Source organism: Stomoxys calcitrans, chromosome 4 (genome assembly GCF_963082655.1).
Source record: "Stomoxys calcitrans chromosome 4, idStoCalc2.1, whole genome shotgun sequence".
NCBI classification, from domain to species: domain Eukaryota; kingdom Metazoa; phylum Arthropoda; class Insecta; order Diptera; family Muscidae; genus Stomoxys; species Stomoxys calcitrans.
This window is the reverse complement of record NC_081555.1, coordinates 21,681,669-21,699,055: the sequence shown is the minus strand read 5'-3', so window position 1 is coordinate 21,699,055 and position 17,387 is coordinate 21,681,669. Positions and strand designations below refer to the sequence as shown.

The following is a 17,387-nucleotide window of genomic DNA, read 5'->3' as shown; positions in this document are numbered from 1 at the left end:
AAAATTAATAAGACTGTTCCTCAGTAAGAATAGGAAAAAACCTCTCCGAACCATTAAATACCAAACGAGGTTTCAGACAAGGAGACAGTCTATCGTGTGATCTCTCTAATATCCTGTTGGAGAAGATTATACGAAATGCAGATGTGATAATATTGGGTTGCCCAAAAAGTAATTGCGGATTTTTTAAAATTTAGAATGAACTTTAATCAAATATACTTTTTTTACACTTTTTTTCTAAAGCAAGCTAAAAGTAACAGCTGATAACTTACAGAAGAAAGAATGCAATTACAGAGTCACAAGCTGTGAAAAAATTTGTCAACGCCGACTATATGAAAAATCCGCAATTAATTTTTGGGCAACCCAATAGATAATTGTTCAACCAAGATGCCTCACAAGTGCTTTCCAATTCCCCACAGAATTTCGCGCAAGAACTCTTCGCCTTCTTCGTCTCCTTTTTGAACTTGCCAAGGGGGTCGCGAGGCTCGTCCCAGGCCTCTGCCGTGTTCTCTCTCTTGGCCTATTTAAAAGCCTTCTACTCTTCCTCCGGAGCCCCTTCAACTCCGGTGACCACCATGACTGGCTGGTTTTACGTGGCGGTACTCGTTCGGGACATGCCTCGAGTTCAAAAAGAACTCGTTCAGGCATCCCCTGTATGGAAATGAAATTTTGAAAAATATTTTTACGGAAATGAAATTTTGACAAAATTTCCTATAGAAAAGTAAACCAAATTTTCTGTTCTCCTTAAAGCTACCCATATTTATTTATTTTTCTTTTTTCTTTTTAATTTCCTATTTGTTGACCTTGCATGTAAGGGTTTGTTGTATTGTATTACAAGCTGTCAACATTTTCTTGTATTTTTATATATAGTTTTTTATTTACACATTGTGACCTAGAATAAATGAGGCGGAAATGACAATGTCCCATCAAAGTCAAGGAAGATATTTATATTAACATATGTGTAAACTTTTAGGGTACCACTGACTCCCAAAAGCTATTTGAGTTGATAAATATCGATATAAATACAACGTATGTATGCCTACATTAGTTCTGAAAGTTCAAGCAATAAATATACACATACTTTATCTTGATAATGGACATTTCATTAGGACAATGACTCTATTGGCCGTGAATGGAGTTCATACTTTTGGTCTCCACAAGTTTGCCTCATTTTGTTTTGCTTTTATTATCCTGGATTATTTTTGGTTTGGCACTTAAAGGTCGGTCTGTCTGTCAAGTTAGTTGATAATGCTGAGTGTGACCTTAAACAAAGTGTTAAGTCATTGTCTATAATGGGCTATGGACATATGGTTATCAACTAACACCTACATTAATATGAAATTTGTTTGCATATCCTTTTGATCCTTATAAAAAATGGACAATGAATTCGATGGCTTTAAAAATGTTGTGCATAAGGCCACACATGTTTCGTATTGGAACTTGTGATAGTTATTATTTTGCCTTTAAGGACCTGTGAGATAAGCAGTAGTTTTGAACTTTGGTCTTCTGTTCTTTATATCCATTTGTGGTAGCAGTGGCCTTGCAATGTATCTCTTTCTGTATCACATAGCATAAAAAGCTGAAATTTTAGTAAAATCGTATCGATGTCATACAATGAAGACATTTTGTTGTGGCAGTAGTACCTTCTTCAATCTTCCCCTAGCTTGACTTGACCATCATATTGTAAATGTTTGGTAACAAGTGCCAACTAGCACAAATAACTTATGATAATAGGTGCAAAAAGACATTTCCCAATCAGCGATGCCAACTTAGTGCTTTTCCCACTAGATTTGGTGCTTTTTAGGTCACCAAAACGCCGAAAAGTTACCACCTAGTGCCAAACCAAAAAAAGTCACTAAGTGGACGCTTTTTACATTTCTAGTTAGCTCTTTTTACCCTTTTTGTAAGCTTGAATGTTCTCTAAACAAAACGCAGCTTAACGACACCTCTTCGAGAAGAAGTTTTTAACGGCTGAATAAATAACCAATTTCGTCAACATTTACGAAAGGAAAATTTCAACTGAAACAGTTTTCTGAGGGCAATCCAGTACTTGAGTCTCGACGATCTGATAGGTCAACCAAATCAACAGCTGGACGGTCAAAAGAAAAACATTCAATGGGGACGCCCCATTATTTTGCGCCAATTCGTTCTCTTGTAATTTTCTGGGTTTTCTGTCTCCTTCCAAGCTACGATAGCAAATATTTTTCGTTAAAATTATGCACCTATAAACAAAAATGTCCAAAAATTACCGAAATTTAAGTTAAGGCTTTTATACTGTTTTTTTACACAAAATTTTACTCTTTTTTATGCTTTTTACAATTTTGGTTACGCTTTTTGCTGATAAATTGTTGGCATTACTGTTCACAACCCCATGTAGAGATTGCATGATAGATTTTTCAACCAACACCATTTTATACCAATCATTATTACGTTGGCAACACATTGAAATATTTATGTTCCTATTGTACGATTTTCGTAGTATGTCTGTCCATCTATGTGGATTCTTGTTTATATCGTTGAGTTATTTCGCTCTGCAAGAATTTTTTTGTCGTAATAGGTCACAATTTTTGAAAAAGAATTTAAGTCAAATAATTGCCAATGCAATGAAATGCTGACGAAGTGGGCTCCAATCAACTCTGCTTTAAAACTGTTGTCTTTGTTGTTTATTGTTGTTTGACTTTAGCTTGTGTTCTGGCGAATAATATAGTCCGTCGGATTTCGCAATAATTTAATAGGCATTTTCGCTGCGAATGAAGTCAGTACTAGGGTTAAAGTTGTATGCCAATTTCGTGTTTTTAGATTATCATAAGTGTGCAAACAATATTTCGCTTAAACCGGTGCAGTCAACTCCAAAATATGGCGTGAGGGAGGGCCCTTCCCCTTCGTATGGGTCAGAACTCCACGTTTTGTGAAAATTTGAGGAACCTCAGCAGTATTCAAGACTATGCGGGACAGATAAACAAACAAAGCGCAACACTTAGAATTTTTTATAAATTTTTATTTTTTTAACGTAATTAATTTTAATATTTTTTATATAATATTTTCTTGATTTTCTTGGTTTTTTTTGTTAATTTTCTTTTATTTCACTTCCCCATTGTAAAAAAAATCCCTAGCTGCAATCCCTATAATGTTGTAACAATAAATCTAAAGCATACTTTTAGGCTGACCCAACACAACTAATTAAAATAAACGGCGGCACAAAGTAATCAATAAATTATCAGTGATTATTTAAAAATATGTATAGGTATGTATGCAGAATATAAATACATGTATACAAAGGCTAAGCAGCATTTTGAATTTTGCCAGGTATAAAAAAAGAAGAAAAGGAAGAAACGAAAAGCAATTATGTAAAGTAAATGTGGGCCATGGTTTTTTTTTTGCCATTGATTGAATTTCCTTTAAGGGTGGTGAATAGGCAGAGAGGTGGTTAAATTCAAGAAACCATTTAAGCTGAGATGGTGGGTGTGTTTGTGTGAGAGATGGGTATGGAAATTTTGAAATGGAGTTTCATAACGGAACTTATGTAAACTAAATTGGCAAACGCTTAGTTATAGAATGAAATAAAGAATTCTTTTGAGGTTATAAAATCAATTTGCAGGGCTATTAACAGAAATTTAAAAAAAATTAACGTCTATGATATGATTTATCGTAAAATTATGGTTTTCGATTTGATGTTGATTTGAGCCTTACCAAAAATAGGCTCAACTATCACACCAGACACCTTTGATAACAAAAACAGTTTTTATTTGGCAGCAATTGGGGTAAATATATACTTTGTTTATTGTTTTGACATTAACCTTTGTTGGAGGACAAAAGTTTATTTAATTATAGGGTGGGCGTTGGGGGTTTCTAATGGAGTTTTGGTGAGTAGGAAATTAATTTGAAGTCAGCACATTATAGGAAAACTATTGAAATTAGTTTGGCAGCTTGTTCAAACCTCTTTAGAGGAATTTTCCAATTTGCTTAGGGCTTTCATTTGAATTTTTGGCCAGTTGTTGTTTTGAAACATAGGCGAGTGGAGGTCTATTTCAAAGTGTGTGTGTGTGTGTGTGTGATATTTACTTTTGCTTGGAGGCTCTGTTGTCTGCCTTCGCTGATGGTGTTTTTTTTTGTTGTTGTTACTAGCGATTTTGTCTGGTATGAAACACCAGACAAAATCGCTACTAAGCAAACTATTTAAAAAGTGTCCAAGGTCCTCTTGGCATAGAAGCTGGTTTTTTGTTCTTCTTACATTGGTATTTTAGTTTTCTTTTGATTTTTGCGTTTTTATCTACTTTGACATTTTAGTTTTATTTTAGTTCGATTTGTGGCGCTATGTGTGTAACATAAACAAAGACAACCCCATCAACATCATCACTAATCACCACTAGTAAAGGTCAAGAGAAAGAGAGGGAGGGAGGTGTTAGCTCCTGCCTATAGTCTATGCTTTGCGTCTTCTGTAAGTGTTGTTTGTTTTTGTGGTTATCCAATTCATCCATTGATACAACGTGTGGCAAGTGGCGGTCACAGTCATATAATGTTGCAAAACAAAAAGACACTCATTCGCAGCCACTAATGTTACGAATGAGACTAGCAAAGACCCTCCCCCACCACCAAAAAAACAAAAAAAAAACGAAAAGATAAACCCAGACATTATCAACTTTGAACGCTGCCGCGTTTGACTTTTGTTTTGAGGTATGTTGGTAAGAGGCTTGTGCATGCTCGCGAAGGATTTTCATGGCCCATACGGTTTATAGTTGCTCATAACATTTACATGAACTGACAACAGTTTTAAAAATTGTGCTGAAAGAAAATAAAATTTAAAAAAAAAAAACAGAAATCAATAGAAAAAAAGCCATAAGAAATAAAAACCCTTATAAAAGGAGAGAAGAAGAAAAAATATATAAAATTATTCTCCAAAAACCATTAACCCTAAAAAATGGGAAGCGGAAATTGAGTTTTGACACAATAAACCAAATCGGAAATTACAAGGAAAAGTAATTCAAAAGTGAATCAAGAAATAAAAAAGAGATGAGTGAACATAAAATTCAAAAAAAAAAGCAAAACTTAAAAAAAATTAGAAACGGTTTAAAAAATTAACAAAAATCATATTAGAGTGAATAATATATAACAAAAAAAATACAAGAATTGACCTGATGATTGAAAAAATCTAGTGAAAATTTTTAAAATAAGTGAGCGGAAACAGACAAACAAAAAAAAAAAATAATAAAAAAAAATTTTAAAAAATTTTCAAATAGCAAAAGTTTAAAAAAATCAACCAAATTAAGAAAGAGATGAGTGAATAAAAACTTTAAAAGATTTTAAAAAATTCAAAAAAGAAACAAAAAAAAATAATACGGAAACTTTTAAAATTAATTCCAAAATTACTTGTGAAATTCCATAAAGATTATAAGAATAACAAAGAAGGCGAGAGCAGACAAAAATATCACAAACTCAAAAAAATTTTAAACTGTAAAAAATCACCAATATTAAGTAGTAAATCCTTAAAAAAATGAAACAAAAAGGAAAAGGTGGATATCATCTCACGATAGTGTTCACCATTCATAGTTACGTTATGATTTGCATCATCTTTGAAGAAGTACGGTCCAATGATTCCACCGGCCCATAAACAGCACCAAACTGTGACTTCTTTTGGATGCATTGGTAGCTCTTGCAATGCTTCTGGTTGATCTTCACTCCTAAATCGACAATTCTGCTTATTAAGGTACCCATTGAGCCAAAAATGAGCTTCGTCGATGGAATGGAAGAAGCGCGCGATGACCTTTCTCAATAAAATACAAGTCGTAAAGGAAATATGGATGTCGAATTTAATTCAACACTCAATAGAAGAAATAGACACATTGTGGTCAATAAGGAAATGGTGGGCTAAAACTATTTACAGGAAATATCATATGGACTACGCTCTTTCCGAATCTATTCGATTTGTAGCCCTAAGTGTTAAAGAAACCAAGATATTGGCCATTTATGGGAAAATTTGGTAATTTTTCCTTATGATGCCCCATTTTTCAGAGTAAATGACCCACTGTGGCTAACTGGGAAATAGTGGGCTAAAAGCAAAACAGGAAATATAATATGAACCGCTCTCTTTCCGAATTTGGAGCCCTAAGTATCAAAGAAAACAAGATATTGGCAATATTTGGCAAAATTTGGTAGTTTTTCCTTATGATGCCTCACTCAGAGTAAATGACCCACTGTGGCTAACTGGGAAATAGTGGGCTAAAAGCAAAACAGAAACTATAATATGAACCGCTCTCTTTCCGAATTAATTCAATTTGGATCCCTAAGTATTAAAGAAACCAAGATTTTGGGCATTTATGCGAACATTTTGGCCATTTTTCCTTATGATGCCCCATTTTTCAGAGTAAACGGCCCACTGTGGCTAACTGGGAAATAGTGGGCAAGTGGACCTCTCTCTTTCCGAATCTATTCAATTTGGAGCGCTAAGTATTAAAGAAAACAAGATATTGGCAATATTTGGCAAAATTTGGTAGTTTTTCCCTATGATGCCTCATTTTTCATTTTTTTGGATAGATGAAATTAATTTAAGATTTTCTTTTGTAATCGGTGAAAAAAACGGACGAAGGCTTATATGCGTGAGCTACTTTTGGGACAAATTATTAAATCCGCTTAAATAGTGTTACGTTTGACTAACTACCTAATAAAATCTTGTAAGTAAAACATGTCACAAGTTTTGGTTAAGGATAGGTTTGGTGTTTATATTACTGATAAGTAATTTGCTCAAATGCAAAAATTTTCAGATAGCTACGTAAACGTTACGTTCGATTAATCGATGTTTTTGCTATGAAAAATATTAGAGAGAAGAGGAACGAAGCAAATGAGAGAAGAGGGAGGGTAGCATGTCCGCCTATGACACTACATGTCTGGGTTCGAATACTGGTGAGAACATCAGAAAATTTTATTTTCACCGGCGGTTATGCCCTCCTAATGCTGGCGACATTTGAGAGATATTTTGACATGTAAAGATTTCTCCCCAAAGAGGTATCGATCGAAATCCACGTTATGTTAGACTAATTATTCTATCATTAATTTTTAGAGAAGATTTTTCCAAACAACTTTCGTGGGAAGATGTAATTAACTTCAGATTTTCATTAGCCATGGGTGAAAAAAAGAACGTAGCGTTATGTGCGTGATCCGTTTTGCGTTTGACTAATTATATTATCAAATCTTGACAGAGCAGGTTTTTTTCCCAAAAAGCTTGTGGGTAGATGAAAGTTCAGATTTTCTTGAGTCATCGATGAAAAAAATACATAGCCTTATGACACTTTTGACACAAACTATTAAATCATCTTCTTAATAACGTTACGTTTGAGTAACTACATAATAAAAAACTTGCAAGTTAAACATATCACAAGTTTTAGTTCAGGATAGTTTTGGTGTTTTTATTACCGGTAAGTATAAAACATGATTTTGCCCAAATGCAAAAATTTTCAGATAGCTACGTACACGTTACGTTCGATTAATTGATGTTAAAGTGGCATTTTTGCTATGGAAAACATGGAGAGAAGAGGAAAGAAGAAAATAAGAGAAGAAGAGGAAGTCACCGCAGCGTAGAGGGTAGCATGTCTGCCTATGACACTGAATGTCCGGGTTCGAATACTGGCATGAACATCAGATAATATATTTTCAGCGGTGGTTATGCCTCCCTAATGCTAGCGACATTTGTGAGGTATTTTGCCATGTAAAGAATTCTCTCCAAAGAGGTGTCACATTGCGGCACGCCGTTCAGACTCGGCCATAAAAAGGAGGCCCCTTAACATTTGAGATTAAATTTGAATCGGACAGTACTCATAGATATGTGAGAAATTTTCTCCTGTTTTGGCGACATTTGTGAGGTACTTTGCCATGTTAAGATTTCTACCCAAGAGGTGTCGCTTTGCGGCACGCCGTTCAGACTCGGCCATAAAAAGGAGGCCCCTTAACATTTGAGATGAAAGTATGCGGAAACTTCAGCTAACTGGTTTAAATTAATTAAATCAATAACCACGTTACGTTAGACTAATTACTCCATTATTCCTTAAATGTTAAAGATTTTTTGAAATTTTCTAAATTATATATATCATGGGTGTAATAGACTCTTTTGAAGACTTATGAACTGGAAATGGAATTTTTATGATTTTTTTTTTCATTTAGCTAACTTTTAATATTTAGAAAAGATTTTATACTGCCAGTATAAAGATAAAAAAAAAATTTTAAAAGGTTACAAAAAGCGAACGTTTTTTTAAGAAAACTCTTGAACAAAAGAAACACTCTTTCTCATAAACAAATTAAATATTACCAACTTTCGAAATGAGTTATCAAAATAAACAATTTCTTACGGTAAATGAAGAGGATTTTTATGTCAGTAAGGCATCGCCTGCCCTATCAGCACATAGACATAAACATAAACTAAGAGAGCGTAGCGCTTCACCAATGCCTGGAAATGAATCATCACGTTCGATGGCTTCAACACCGGATTTAAGCTCTGTTAGTGAGTTGTGTAAGTTGAGAAAAATAACACAAATGTTTGACTTGGTTTACTTAAATCTAAAAAATTTTTACTAATACGCAGTGAAGACAATTTTTCGCAAAGGCTCAAGGAAAAATTGTTTTAAAAAAATTATTATTTTTATTTAAATTATCTTAAATTTTCTATTTTTAATTTTTTTTATTATTTTGTTTATTTTTTTTATTTTACTTGCTTTTTTGCGATTTTGTATTTTTTTTTAATTTCCCTTTTATACTTCCTAACACTTCAAGTTCGTTGTTTTTTTTTTCAATTAATATATTTTATTAATTATTTTATATTACTTGCAATACACCCCAATACATCATAGATTCATTCTTTCGTTGTAGCTCTCGACCAAAGCGAAGCCTCCAGTTCCACCGGATCAAATCCATCACTTGACAAAAAACGTCACAAGTCCATTGACAATCTGTGCTTTGGTGTACGCAATCGCAAAAAGTTACATCGCAAGGCTCAAGTCACCGAAATGCCTCGAATGCGTGCCTATACCGATTCGCAGACAATGTTTAAACCGAATAAAAAAGTCATACATCATCAGATACCGGTTCTAAGGATACCCACAGATGATGAGGCAAATTACAATGAAAATGGAGCGAACAAAAAGGGCATTGGTTCGCTGCTTAAGCAAACGTTTAAAGTGACATCAGCATCGATGGGTTTTCGAACGTTGAGTGCAGAGAGGTAAGTGATAATTTTAGAATAAGAAAAAAATAAGAGACAAAGTGATAACAATTTAACCAGCTATTTGGGTACAATTAATTAAAACTGCCGCCGCGCAAGGTTACGTTTAACTAATTACCTTATAAAAGCTAGTAAATTAATCACACCACAAGTTTTTTTTTTAATGATGACAAACTGCATTTAACGCGGGTAATTAAACAACTTGAGTTTGTTCTAAATCAAATTAATTACCTATAGTTAACTTAACGTTACGTTCGACTATTTGACATGTGCACATGGCATTTTAGTCACATAAATACTTACCCAGAAGGGTAGGTGGAGAAAATAAAAAAAGGTAATGAAAAATCTTTAGCAAACAGGATAAAATTATTTAAATCAACCTAGACGTTAACGTTACGTTTGACTAATTATATTTTTGAAATGTGTTAGTTATATATATTTTACATGCTTCTGTAAATGATAGCGTGGGTTTCTATATTATTGGTATATATTAAATTTTTTTCTGTTCTAAATACTGAATTTCATAGAGCTTCTCCAACGTTACGTTCGACTAATTGATGCTAACATGACCTTTAGCTATAAAAAAAACAGAACAGAGAATGTGGTGAAAATAATACGAGGATAATAAAAAGCATCGCTTACTAGTTAAGCGTCAACGTCAACGTTACGTTTCCTTAAATAACTGATCAAAGTTTGTAATTTGAGAACATTAGATGTGTTTTCATAAATATTAAAAAACGGGTTTTATATCCTTTATATGTCTAAAAATAGGGTTTGTTCTTAATAAAACGAATGCCATATGGCCAGCTTACCGTTACGTTAGACTTATTGATATTATCACGGATCACGAAGACTCTGAATGATTCGCTTGTGTCAGCATGCCCTAGTGCCACGCCAAGGGGCAAACAGCGACCGCCATGGTGGACCCCAGAACTAGTTGGTCGAAGGAAGGGCTGCAGAAAACTCTTCAACAGAGCAAAAAGCACAGGAGCACCACACGATTGGGACATCTATAAGGCTGAGCTAAGAAAATATAAGGGCGAGCTGAGAAAGGCTCAGAACAAATTCTGGGTAGAATTCTGCAGCTCTGTGGAGGATAAATCTGTTTCAGTCCTCGAGGCCTATTACGGTGGGGTATATATATTCAGAAGACAGAGAATGTGTGAACAATGTCTAGTGAGGAAACACTAGAATTACTCGTTGATACACATTTCCCGAAAGCGATTGTCCGGCCCTGATGATGTATCAATAGTTAAATTACAAGCTGTGTCTGATAGACTGGTTCCTTGGTTTAGGGAGATATATTCTGCTTGTATCAGCATGTCATATATACCTGGGGGATGGAGGTACACAAAGGTAATTTTCTTTCCGAAAGCAAAAAAACCTTATCAAACGAAAGCGAAAGATTTTCGTCCTATTAGTCTGTCGTCCTTTATGCTGAAGATTCTTGAGAGGTTGATAGAAACATACCTTAGGCTACATAGAGGGTTCTCTCGCTGTCAAGGAATATACAATAGTAGCATTTCTTGACATTGAAGGTGCTTTCAATAATGTGTGTCTTGCACAAATTCTGAGTGCCTCTGAAGCTCGATATGGTGCCTTTAAATAACCAATGGCCATCTCATTCCCGCGGAGATCGGTCCTTTGGACAGGAACGAGCTTGCTTACCTATAGGGGCTAAACGAGGATCGCCACCTCCATATGAAAATGTGGCTTCAACAAAAACAACAAGACTTAATTCAAAACTTAATTATGATGTTATTAAAATACATTTCATTAGTGTAACGTTACGTTAGACTAATTGATGCTAATATTGACTTCTTGCTATAGAGAAATATGAAAGTTGGCTGAAGAAAAACGAGTTTAAGGGAAAGCTTTGGTTAGCTGATAAAATTATTTAGATCAACTAACATGTAAAAGTTACGTTTGACTGATATGTGTTACGTTTGAGTAATTAATGTTACGTTTGAGTAATGAATATAACGTTTGAATAATTAATGTTACGTTTGGCGAACTAATGTTACCTTATAAACTTGTAAGTTGCATATTTTGCTGTGTTTTTAATATATAATTTTAATATTTAATATATAATATGTGGGTGCATATATAAAACAACACGTATTCAATGTCACGTTACCTTTTGTAAAAATTTGGAAATTTCACATATCTCAAGTTTTGGTTAAAGATAAGATTTGTATATGTACAACTGATCAGTGTAGAACATAAATCTGTTTGGAATATAATAAATTTCAGAAAGCTACGTTAACGTAACGTTAGACTAATTGATGCCAATATTGACTTTTTGCTACAGAGAAATATGGGAGTGGGCTGAAAAAAGACGAGATTAATGATAAGCTTTAGGCAGGTGGTAGAATTATTTCTATAAACAACCAAGTTAATAATACGTTTGTCTAATTAATGATACGTTTGACTAATTAATAATACATTTGATTAATTAAGGTTACTTTATAAACTTGTAAGTTGCACATTTTGCTGTGTTTTTGAATTTATAATTTTGATATTTCATATATAATCTATGGGTGCATATATAAAACAAAACGTATTAAATGTTACGTTACCTTTTGTACAAATTTAGAAATCTCACATATCACAAGTTTTTGTTTATGATAAGATTGGCATATTTATCACTGAACTGGTATAAAACATGATTTTGTTTTTGAAATAATAAGTTTGGGAAATCTACGTTACCGTTTGACTAATTGATGTTAATATGAGCTTTTGGATATATAAAAAATTAATATATGGGATGGAAGTTGGCGGAAATTAGACAAGGAGAATGGAAAATTTAAAATTTTTTTAATAAACAACAACGTTATATTCAAGTTCAAAAAACATTTCTCATGTTTCTGTTAACTATTGGGTTGCCCAAAAAGTAATTGCGGATTTTTTAAAAGAAAGTAAATGCATTTTTAATAAAACTTAGAATGAACTTTAATCAAATATACTTTTTTTACACTTTTTTTCTAAAGCAAGCTAAAAGTAACAGCTGATAACTGACAGAAGAAAGAATGCAATTACAGAGTTACAAGCTGTGGACAAATTTGTCAACGCCGACTATATGAAAAATCCGCAATTACTTTTTGGGCAACCCAATATTATAATAACAATTAATTTTACGTTACACTAATTGAAGGTAATTGATAATCATCATTCCATTATCGCAGACAATGAAACCGTCTCCCTGTATTTCGATTTTTTACATTATGCGGGTATGTGTGCCATTTGGAATGGGTTATATAGGTATGTAGATGTTACGTTACGTTTGACTAACCAATATGCTAAACTCTAGATTTTATACAAATTAAATTTTTATAAACATTGAGTTGGCATTTTCAGTCAAATTCACTATCTCGAATGACTTTATCTAATTTTTTGTGAAAGTATTTGAGTAAAGAACGTTTAATTTACGTGATTCTAATTGGTGTTGGAAGTTTCTCAAACAATTTTCAATAATCATGAATTTTTTCGTAGAAATTTAATTCGCAATAATATTTTTATAAATAATTTTAATTTTTTAAAAAAAATTGTTTTTTATATAAAATTTGGTTAAAAAAATTGATTTTCAAAGAAAATTTCTCCAAAAATTTAATTTCGTATAAATATTATTCTAAATTTTGTACTCTCGATTTTTTGTTTTTCTTTGCTTGTTTTTGTCTGTTTATCATTTTTATCTCTTAAAGTTCACACTTACTCGTACAGAGTTGCATGCATTATGTTGGTTTAAATAATGGTGGATGCGTTGCGTGTTTTATCATGTGTTGCACAACAGCCACCATGTGTCATAATGTGGACATTTTTTTCTTTACACTTCCTTCTGTTATAAACATCGGCGTGTAAATAAGCCGCTTTAAATATTTTTTGTTGACTGGCTATTTCGAAATAGGATTAAATTCTTGTCCCTCTGTCGGTTGAATACCGGTTTGCCTTTGATAGTTATTATGAGCCAAATGTTAAAGGGGGTGAGATGGCGCTTTAAACTTGCTGGTATTTTGTATTCGTTTGAAATCAACGGAAATTTAAATGTGATGTTGATGTTAATACAATTAGTGAGATAGCTATTGGGGGCTTTTTGTGACATATGAGGTGGAAATAAAAATTTTGTAATAGACAAAAAAAAGCAATGTTTTTATAGAAAAAATGGTCGAAATTATTTTTCTTCGAAACTAAGTCAAAATTTGTTTTTTTTTTTGAAAATGGATTTTATAAAAAAAAAAAATCAAATGATGGTTTTTATAGAAAACGTTTTCAAGGCTAATTTTTGTTAATAAAATTTTCCAAATTAAATTTTTGTAGAAAATTTGATTAATGTTTATTTTAAGTGAAAATTTTGTCAAATTTAATTTTTTTGAAACATTTGGAAAAAAATTTATTATTATAAAAAATTGTGTCAAAATTTGATTTTAATGAATTTAGAAAACTGACATTTTTGAAACATTTTAAAAAGAATGTATTATAAAAAAAAAAATGTGTAAAAATTTGATTTTTATAAAAACTTTGATTGAAATATGAATATAGCAGTACCCGACACCCTCTGTTGCTTCTTTATTTACACCACACGAAAAATAAGTTTCTTACTTACTACCATGTGTATCTCCCCAGTAAAATTTATTTATCTACTACCAAATACCTTTTATTCAACACCATATAGCCAGGATTGACAAATATTTACATTTTGGAAGGTGTGTTGAGGGGTAGGCAACCTACTATCACTTGAACCTGATTTGTAATACCATTTTCGTAGTCTACTCGCGAATACCTCTTATTTGAGTCCCATAGTATCGTGTTTGTCTTATATGCCCACTTAAGACGGTTTTGGGGCGGCACGCTTAGTAGTTACACCCAATTTTTAAAATTCAGTGATCATACCCGTACACTACTCTCAAATACCTTTCTTTGGATTCCCATATTGTCCCGATCGGTCTACTTCGATTTTGGGCACTACTCCTGGGGCGGCGCCCAAAGCACTTGGATTAAATTTTTGACATCATATTCTTATTCTTCTCCCGAATACCTTTCATTTAAATCCCATATTGTTCCGATCGGTCCACTTTGATTTTGGGCACTACTTTTGTGCCGGTTTTGGACTTGGGACGGTACTCTAGATACTTGAATCCAATTTTAAATACCATATTGATACTCTACTCCTGAATGCCTTTCATTGGAGTCCTATATTGTTCCGATCCGCCCATTTTTTACTTTGGGCGGTACTCTTGGGTTGACGCCTTAGATACTTGGATCCAATTTTTGACACCATAATCGTATTCCACTCCCGAAACCCTTTCATTTGAGTTCCATATTGTCCCGATCGTTCCACTTTGATTTTGACAGTACTTTTGGGGCGGTTTTAGGCCTGGGGCGGCTCCCTATATACTTGGATCCAATGTAAAATATCATATTCATACTCCTCTCCCGAATTCATTGGAGTCCTATATTGTCCCTATCGGTTCACTTTTCATTTTGGGCGGTACACTTGGGCGACGTCCTAGGTACTCGGATCTACTTTTCGACACCATATTTTTGGCAGTACTTTTGGATCGGTTTTGGGCTTGAGATAGCTCCCTAGGTACTTAGACCCAATTTTAAATATAATATTCATACTCTTCTCTCAAATACTTTTCATTTGAGTTCCATATTGCATCGATCGGTCCATCGGGCCCGAGGCTGCCTCCTAGATACTTGGACCCAATGTTTAATACCATATTCGTTTTTAACTCCAAAATACCTTTCATTTGAGTACCATATTGTCCCAATCGGTAAATATGTGCTGGTGGTGGTGGTGGCTTTTGGGGGTTGGGAGGTCCCTCAGACACCAAGGAATACATTTTTATGTCGGATGTGTTCTCTACTTTTAAATACCTTTCATTTGATACCCATATTGCCCAAAGCGGTAAAAATTTCCTGTTGTGTTTTTTTTGGGTTGGGGGAACCCCACCGACACTAAGGGTGTCATTTTTATTTCAAGTTCGCCCTCTACTGTTAAATACCTTTCATTTCATACCCATATTGTCCCAATCGGTAAACATGTCCGTTCGGATGGATTTTGGGATGGGGCGCCCCCCTAGGTTATTTCACCCCAAAGTTTTATATCAATTTCGTGGTGACATACAAATGTTGCTTAAATCGGTGCACCCATCTCTGAGATCTGGCTTTTTGAAAATTGGTGTAATTTTGACAAAACTTTATAAAAATTTAATTTTTATTGAAAATTAAAATTTAATTTTTATAGAAAATTTAGTCAAAATGTAATTTTTTTTAAAAAGGTTTGGCAAAATTAACTTTATACAAAATAATTAATTTTTATAAAAAATTTATACAAATTTAATTTTTATAAATTATTAGACAAATTTTGTCAAAATTTTATTCCTAAAAAAAATTTGTCAAAATTTAAAATTTTTGTAGAAAATTTTGTCAAAATTTAGTTTTTATGTCAAAATAAAATTTTTAGAAAAATTTTGTCAAAATTTAATTTTTATAGAAATTTTTTTCAAAATTTAATTTTTACAGAAAATGTCAAAATAAAATTTTTGTAGAAAATTTTTTCAAAATTTCAAAAAAAGAGAATGTTGTCAAAGTTTAATTTTTTTTAAAAATTTTTGTAAAAAATTTAGTCAAAATTTAATTTCTTATAGAAAATTTAGTCAGAATTATAAATTTATAAAAAATTTTGTCAATATTGAATTTTTATAAAAAAATTTATCAAAATTTAATTTATTAAAAAATAAAATATCAAAATTTAGTTTTTAAAGAAAATTTCATAAAAAATTAATTTTATAAAAAGATTTGCAAAATTTTATTTCTATAGAAAAATTTATTTTTATTGAAATTTTTTTTAAGATTTAATTTTTATAGAATTTTTTTTTTCCAAAATATAGTTTGTCAAAATTTAATTTTTATAAAAAATTGAATGAAAATGTTTTTAAAAAATTTGGTGAAAATTAAATTTTTATAAAATACTTTGTCAAAATTAAATTTTTATGGAATATATTGTCAAAATTTACATATTTGTCAAAACTCTATTTCTATAAATTTTGCCAAAATTTTACCTCTATTGAAATTTTTTTCAAGATTTAATTTTTAGAAAATTTTTTCGAAATATAGTTTGCCAAAATTAAATTTTTATAGAAAATTTTGTAAATATTTAATTTTTATAAAAAATGTTTCAAAATATAATTTTTATAAAATATTTGGTAAAAATTTAATATTTTAAAAAAATTTTTTGAAAATTTAATTTTTATAAAATATTTTATCAAAATTAACTTTTTATGGAATATTTTGTCAAAATTGAATTTTTATAGAATATTTTGATAAAATTTTATTTTTATAGAAATTTGTAAAAATTTAATTTGTATTAAAAATTTTTCAAAATGAGTTTTTTATAAAAAATGGGTTTTTAAGAGGTTTGTTTTCAAAAATTTACTTTTACAAAATTTTGCTCAAAAAAAAATTGTCAATAACCAATTTATTATTGACAAAAATTATTGTCGATAATTAATTGGTTGATATTTGATTTTTATAAAAAATTCTTGTGTCAGCCCTGCTTTTATGTAGGTCGAAATATTGCCTTTTCCATGACGTTGCAATAACCAATTCCTATATATAAATATTTGTTTCCTTTTCTCTCTAATTTTATTTTGCCAATTAAGAACCCAAAATAAATAATTACCCAACAATTAATCATGATGCAAGTAAATCGAACGATAATACCAAAAAAAAAGACTTACTACAACTCCACAGTTGTAGGAGAAGCTTACGTAAAAACGCAAATGTCAAAAAAAATCTATAACCAAAAAAACACAAAAATAAAACTAAAACTCATTGCAAATTACACATCTGAAATGTTAGAGAAACAACGACAATTAACCACAATGTAAAGTGAGGTGTCTGTCATGCTTTTCACAGCGTTTGCCACCCCATTACCCTTTTTTCATTGAGCTTGAATACTATCTACCTCAAACCCAAACTATTGAATGAATGTCGTTTATACATAGTATGTACGTATAACCAACAAAGTAGTCATACGCCTTGTGGTACCAGCCAGTCAAGCAACCAACCATGAGAATATGCATGCAATACTACAAACCCCACAATTACACTCGAAGAAATTTGCTTACCTCATCATCATCATCATCATCAACAACATCATTATTATAGAATGTATGCAGGG

The 17,387-nt window shown here is 32.0% G+C and overlaps 1 protein-coding gene across 2 annotated transcripts in view; it reads left to right on the top strand.

The window, feature by feature from the left end:
• Window positions 1-4,641: 4,641 nt before the first annotated feature.
• The window catches only part of LOC106085140 (uncharacterized), a 194,788-nt gene continuing 182,042 nt past the window's right edge, over window positions 4,642-17,387 (top strand). Inside the window, exons 1-3 of one of the 2 annotated variants that reach the window (XM_059368331.1) lie at window positions 4,642-4,973; window positions 8,149-8,494; window positions 8,851-9,202. In XM_059368331.1, the coding sequence (XP_059224314.1) occupies window positions 8,305-8,494; window positions 8,851-9,202 (542 nt within the window). In that variant the 5' untranslated portion in view covers window positions 4,642-4,973; window positions 8,149-8,304. Of the gene's footprint in view, window positions 4,974-5,258; window positions 5,702-8,148; window positions 8,495-8,850; window positions 9,203-17,387 lie in introns of those variants that run through there. The other variant, XM_059368330.1, reaches the window with a different exon arrangement.